This window comes from Harpegnathos saltator, unplaced genomic scaffold (assembly GCF_003227715.2).
Source record: "Harpegnathos saltator strain DR-91 unplaced genomic scaffold, Hsal_v8.6 scaffold98, whole genome shotgun sequence".
Classification (NCBI taxonomy): domain Eukaryota; kingdom Metazoa; phylum Arthropoda; class Insecta; order Hymenoptera; family Formicidae; genus Harpegnathos; species Harpegnathos saltator.
This window is the reverse complement of record NW_020230726.1, coordinates 235652-242532: the sequence shown is the minus strand read 5'-3', so window position 1 is coordinate 242532 and position 6881 is coordinate 235652. Positions and strand designations below refer to the sequence as shown.

Genomic DNA, 6881 nt, shown 5'->3' with positions numbered 1-6881 from the left:
CTTCCCCGTTATCCCCTTCTTAGGATGTTTTATGTTAATTATTAATATATTGATAAAAATTACCTATAATTGGTTTGATAACGTTCATAGGACTTCTGAGACGTCGTGAACGTTCAATAACATTCGAGAACTTGGAAAGAATGTTCAATGTAAAACTATTTCGGTCAAAACATACTAGTTATTTTATATAAAACCACTGTTATATTAATTTCAGTTCTGTTAATTATTCAGTGTATGATCTATCTATTTGGACATTTAAAACACATATATGACATTTTTTCGTTACTATGCATGACATCACTCACCATCTGCGTACTCCCACCACATGTTTCTTTCTTTGATCGTTTTATGCTTTATTCGTCTCGCACGATTATGGTGTCCTTCCCGCGCGACTCATACCACCCCGCCCTGATTCCCCGCTTCCCCCCACCCCCCTCAGCACTCCTGTTAGAACCGCGCCTACTATTCTACTTGGATATTATAACGCGTCGGCGTGTTGCATCGCACCTCGCGGCTACTAGAAGACCATTGTTGCGTACGTCCGTCAATTCACTACGCAATGAATATCGTTATTATTCTTTTCATTTTCTTTACTTATTAGCGTATTCTGCTGGTGCGTTTATTGTGCTATTCTTCTGTCTCTTCTTTATATCTTACTTTCTTATATATCCAAGGATTCAGGATGCCGCTTGACAGCTAAGCGCTGCTATTTATGCTTTAGTGTGAATTTAGTTGCATTTACAACCGTCGCAAAAGATAGACGTTCTTGCAAGTTCCTTCGCTTAACTGTATTTGCCTGACTCAGCCTACTATACATATAGTTTAAATAAATACTTATCTAATAATAGAGTTACTGTGTGATCTCCGGACATGAAATTATCCCGACAACCAAACTTTTCAATAAATTAACTCCTCCCTTATGAAAATATATTTATCTCTCAATTTGGTATTAACACTCAAAAAACGGCTTTGTGGGTTATAATACCGATAAAAAAAGGCTCAACTTGGGTATATATTATTCTCTTTTTATATATTATATTCTTTCTCGTCGATGATTTGTGTGGTGATTCCTTGTGTTTTTCTATTATATATGTAGTCTGTTTGAGGTCACCCGATTTTTTCGTAAACTATCTTAGGCATTGTTTAAATGTTATGTATAATGATTTGTTTCTAAACTAGAATATATTTTTTTTTGTAGGCTTCGAGATATAGTTCTTGATTTTGGAGTTGTTGCTTATTAAATTTAACGTTGTTAGTGATCTGATATAATCCCATTCAAGTAGGTTTTCAGACATAAAAACGTAAGACGGAAGACTCCAATTTTTTTATTACACCTTCTTTTTCACCAATAAGTTGTGAACAACTTTTGTCTGAAATATTTTCTTATTTGCCTAATATTTTTGACATATTTAAGGATAACTAGGTAACTTTTTCAACATTTTACTTACGATATCTTGCTAACTATTCGTCGAAAGAAAAAATAGTATTAGACTTTTTACTTTATTTACTATCGAGAATATATTACTATAATAGTACCCTTTTTTTAACTTATACTTTTATTTATTATAATTTTTATTAATTTTGAAATTTCCAATGGTCGATAAGTTAACAAAAGTTAGGGCACTATTATAGTAATATATTCCTGATAGTAAATAAAGTAAGAAAGTCTAATACTATTTTTTCTTTCGACGAATAGTTAACGAGATATCGTAAGTTAAATGTTGAAAAAGTTACCTAGTTATCCTTAAATATGTCAAAAATATTAGGCAAATAAGAAAATGTTTCAGACAAAAGTTGTTCAAATTAATTGGTAGAAAAAGACGGGTGTAATAAAAAATTGGAGTTTCCGTTTACGATTTTTATGTTGATCTTGACTAGGGTTTTCAAGATCATCATCCCAAAGTTAAATTTATAGCATCAATAAATAGACATTTTGAAGCCTACAACTTTGTTTGAAACATTTTCCTTTAAAATGTCGTGTTTACGAAAAAATCGGGTGACTCCAGTTATTTGAAACACCCGGAATAACACAAATTGAGCGTTTATTCGGTATATAACACTCAAAGTTGAGCTTTTTTTATCGGTATTTAATACCCAAAGCGTTTTTTGAGTGTTAATACCCAAAATTGAGGATTTTTTTTCATAAGGGAGGAGATTAATTATTGGAAACAGTTTGGTTGTCGGGATAATCTTCATGTCCGGAGATCACACAGTAAACTCCTATTATTAGATAAATACTTATTTAACTATATGTATAGTAGGCTGACTAGGCAAATCACAGTTAACGCGAAGGAAACTTGCAAGACGTCTATCTTTTGCGACGGTTGTAAATGAACAAATCTCTCCGCTCTTGCACGCGCTTAGCTGTCAAGCGGCCAATCCTGAATCCTGGTTGTCCACGCCCACGTCAGATTAAAGAGCGCAGGTGCAATAACGCACGCAGCTACGCTATAGTAGCCTGAGTTCCGATATTCATTGCGTAGTGAATATGATCGGAACGCAACCAATGGCTCTCGTAGTCAGCGCGATGTGCGATGCAACACGCGACGCGTATAATATCCAAAGTAGAATAGCTAGGCCGGTTCTAACCCAGGAGTGCTGAGGGGGGGCGGGGGAAGCGGGGAACTCAGGGCGCGGGTATGACGTCGCGCGGGGAAGGGAAACTCATGGTGGGACGTCACGCATACGTCACGAGAAAAAAAATGTGGTGGGACGTCACGCAAGATGGTGACCGTGATGTCATGCATACGTCACGAGAAAAAATGTCATATAATGTGTTTTAAATGTCCCCTCGTAATTATCAAACTGAAATAATATACAGCGAACTGAAATTATATACAGTGTTTATATAAAATAACTAGTATGTTTTGACCGAAATAGTTACATATCGAACATCTCTCCAACGTCTCTCGAATGTCTATTGAACGTCTCACGAACGTCTCACGAACGTCTATCGAACGTCTATCAAACATCTATAGGTATTTTTATCAATATAATTAACATAATTAACATAAAAAATCCTAAGAAAGGGATAAGGGGAAGTTGGAAGAAAGATCTGGTCTAAAGTAAAAAAGATGTATCATAATATATAACAAAGTAATTTATTTATACTTTTATTACAATTTGTAAACGCTGCAATATAATGGTGCTGTGTATTACAATATCACATTTTGACCAAAATATTTTTGTCAGCCGTCGACCTCCCAGACTGCTGATACCAAATCGTAGGTCTACAAGTACTATTGTGGTATCAGATAAAGAAAGGTATGCATATCTTATCATAGGATGCCTGTGAAGCATTTAGTGCTGCATCATGTAAAGATATGACTATTTTGGCTAGGTTTTTCCGGGAGTTATAATAACGAGAAGAGTGGCAAAAGTGAAGCATATAGATTTAATTTTGTGTGTATTTACCAGTCAGAGCTCTTTCAGTATGGATCGTGAAAACATAGAGCATGAAGAAGTAGAAGACGAAGAAATAGAAAACGAAGAAATGGAAGACAAAAAAGTAGAAGACGAAGAAATAGAAAACGAAGAAATAGAAGACGAAGAAGATATAAATCATATACTCACGGATGATAGTAATTATGATAGTGACAATAGTAATCAATTAGTGAATGAAAAAGTGAAGAAATTGGAAGTTTCAGAAATTAATACTTTGAGTGGCCAAACAAAAGTGTGTTGCATTTATTTTTCATATAATTCTGGAGACAATTTACGGTTCTGCACATCATGTTTTGTTGATGGCGTTCGCGATACAGTTACAGAAATATTTGCAGTGCGCAAACACATCACCGAAAGACACGATGTGATTGATGGTGTATTTTGTTCAAACTGTAGAAACCCCGTCTACCAAATAACACCATGTAATCTGTGTCCAATATGTATGCACTAATATGACATATTTAAAACAGAATTCTTATATACGGTACAAAAACTTCATCCAATACACTATACAAGATAAAAAGAAGCAGGAAGAATGTAATAACGATATGTGTGTGTGCGTGTGTGTGCGCATGTGGAAGACAGAAGAGCTATAAAAAAGTTCAAATCAGAACATTCTATAATTTAGTCGAAGACAAACAGAGTGGACGCCAGACTGCTGATACCAATCATAGGTCTATAAGTCTATTATTGTATCAGATAAAGAAAGGCATACACTTAGGCAAAGTCCACAACGAGTTGATATGAGTTTAAGACTCAGGAATGTGTTTAATAGTTCGTCGAGGAAGTTTCCCGAATTTTGATAATGGCATGTATTTATGAAAGAGTTAAGGGCTATAAAATGTTCAAAGCAGAATATTCTATAATTTAGTCGAAGACGAGCAAAGCGCGCAGTTACAGTGTGTTTACAACGTTTTGCTAGAAAAATGGCAGAATCATCATTATCATCATTATCAACCGTAGAACGTGAACTGCAGAACCAGGCCGCTCAATTAGGCTCGCTAGACGAATACCTCGCATGGGAACAAAAGTGCGACGAGTGTCTCGAGTCGTTGGAACAGCATAGCCGAGCCAAACAACCACGACTATCGGTTGGTTCAGCGCACTCGATGGTTGCTCGTATAGCGCAACTCGAGGGTTTAAAAAATACTTTGCGCAGACGTTTTGTATACGCAGGTGCCGGACATTCGACACTTGTTTGGCGAGAAATCGATACAGCGTTCAATAGTCGCATATCAACCGGGGCGATTGTAAATACAGACTATATCGACCCTCTTCGATTCCTCCAAGATGTGAAGAATATCGTGCTCGAGCATGTGCGAAGCGTTATGAAGAGACATGGTAGCATAAAAGTGAATACTGTGTTCAACGGTGAATTTGTGGCAGGTAATAAACGCGCGAACAAGAGCATTAATACGAGGAACGTTGAACTTTTTTTCACATCCGATCTAGACAATTGGTTCGCGATGCGTGTTATCGAACCCACCTTAGCGTCCATGGAAGAATTTCAGGAACGAGATAGCGGGTGGACACTCTCGCGCATACTCAATCTGACCGTTAATGTTAACAAGTACAATCCATTACATTCGAGATGTCATATCGAGTTACCGCGCGAAATAAAAATGAAGCGGGCTATAATCAACGTGCAATCTATGGACAATGCATGTTTCGCATGGGCAGTGGTTGCAGCGTTATGTCCAGCCGACAAACACGCAGATCGTCAATCTTCGTACCCACACTATACATCGGTTTTGAATATGCAGGACATTGAATTTCCAATGCGCATAAATCAAATTAAAAAGTTTGAACGGTTGAACGATATCTCGGTCAACATTTATAGTGTGGAGAAGAGATATGACAACGCGACAAAGAAAGAAGGAAACGTGGTCGCACCTATACGTCTTACGGAACAGAAAATGGAGAAGCATGTCAACCTGCTGCATATCCCAGATCCGCGAGATGATGATAACACTGGGCACTTCGCGTGGATCAAGAATTTGTCCCGACTCGTCAGCTCACAACTGAGCAAAAAGGAACACAAAAAACATATTTGCGACCGGTAAGTATACACAAAGAACGCAATGTATAATGTGACATATACTAATAACAAATAATGTTTTTCCAGATGTCTACATTACTTCAGCTCGAGCGAGAAGCTGGAGAACCATACCGTCGACTGTCAAAAAATGAATAACTGTGCCATCATCTTGCCAAACGATGACAACAAATGGCTCAGCTTCACCAACTACTGCAGGAAGGAGCGGATCCCGTTTATAATTTACGCCGACTTGGAATGCATCCTGGAGAAGACACCGAGGGAAGAACAAACGAGTTCGTATGCGTATCAACATCATAGCGTATTTAGTATAGCATATTACGTTCGATGTTCCTACGACGAGTCATTATCCGCGTATCGATGTCGTCGCGATCGGGATTGCATCTCATGGTTTGTCAAAGAACTTGAAGAACTGGCACATCGTGTAAAGGATATTTTGTCCGCAAATGTCCTCATGGAAACTTTGTCGAAAGAATAGTGGGAGACATTTCAAAACGCTATGCTGTGCCATGTGTGCGAGAAATCATTCGCAAAGGATGATACACGCGTGCCCGATCATTGCCACCTGACTGGACGGTACAGAGGTCCCGCGCATTCCAATTGCAATCTAAATTATCAAGACAGTTATTGCATTCCCGTGGTCTTTCACAACTTATCCGGTTATGATTCACACTTTATCATCAAAGATATAGCAACCGCGTTCGAAGGTTCAATCACTGTACTACCGATAACCAAAGAGAAATATATTTCATTTACAAAGACTGTAGGAAACATGATGGATAGTAAGAATAAATGGAAAAATTGTATACAATTGCGGTTCATCGATTCGTACAAATTTCTCAGTAGTAGTCTCGGTAAATTGGCGTCTTTTCTCGACAACGACAAATTAAAAATTGTTCGGTCCGAATTTTCAAATTTGTCCGACAAGGATTTTAATTTATTGACGCGAAAGGGGGTCTTTCCGTACGAATACCTTGATTGCGCGGACAAGCTGCAGGATCGGTGTTTACCGCCGCACGAGTCATTTTACAATTCGTTGACGGGTGACACGGTATCTGAGAGCGATTACGCGCACGCCACGAACATCTGGCAACGGTTCGCCATTCAAACTTTAGGTGAATATAGCGACTTGTATCTGAAGATTGATGTCTTGTTGCTGGCCGATATTTTTGAAAATTTCCGCAATAGTTGTATCAAAAGTTATGAGTTAGATCCCGCGTATTATTACACTTTGCCTGATTTTACGTGGGATGCTATGTTGAAGCATACGGGCGTTAATTTCGAACTGCTCACTGATATCGATATGGTCATGTTCATCGAGCGCGATATTCGCGGTGGCCTCAGTTAATGTTCCGGTAGATATGCAAAAGCCAATAACAAG

At 38.0% G+C, this 6881-nt stretch overlaps 2 protein-coding genes across 2 annotated transcripts; both read left to right on the top strand.

Annotated features, from left to right (window-relative positions):
• Window positions 1–3992: 3992 nt before the first annotated feature.
• LOC112590643 (uncharacterized) lies at window positions 3993–5523 on the top strand. The gene has a single exon (XM_025307819.1). The coding sequence runs from the start codon at window positions 4371–4373 to the stop codon at window positions 5505–5507; it is 1137 nt and encodes a 378-aa protein (XP_025163604.1). The 5' UTR covers window positions 3993–4370; the 3' UTR covers window positions 5508–5523.
• A 107-nt stretch (window positions 5524–5630) lies between these two features.
• LOC112590644 (uncharacterized) lies at window positions 5631–5981 on the top strand. The gene has a single exon (XM_025307820.1). It carries the CDS (start codon window positions 5631–5633, stop codon window positions 5976–5978), a length of 348 nt encoding a protein of 115 aa, XP_025163605.1. The 3' UTR covers window positions 5979–5981.
• The last annotated feature ends 900 nt before the right edge of the window (window positions 5982–6881 follow it).

Coding starts and splice junctions, on each gene's coding strand:
- LOC112590644 (XM_025307820.1), top strand. CDS start 5,631: ATGAATAACTGTGCCATCATCTTGCCAAACGATGACAACAAATGGCTC.
- LOC112590643 (XM_025307819.1), top strand. CDS start 4,371: ATGGCAGAATCATCATTATCATCATTATCAACCGTAGAACGTGAACTG.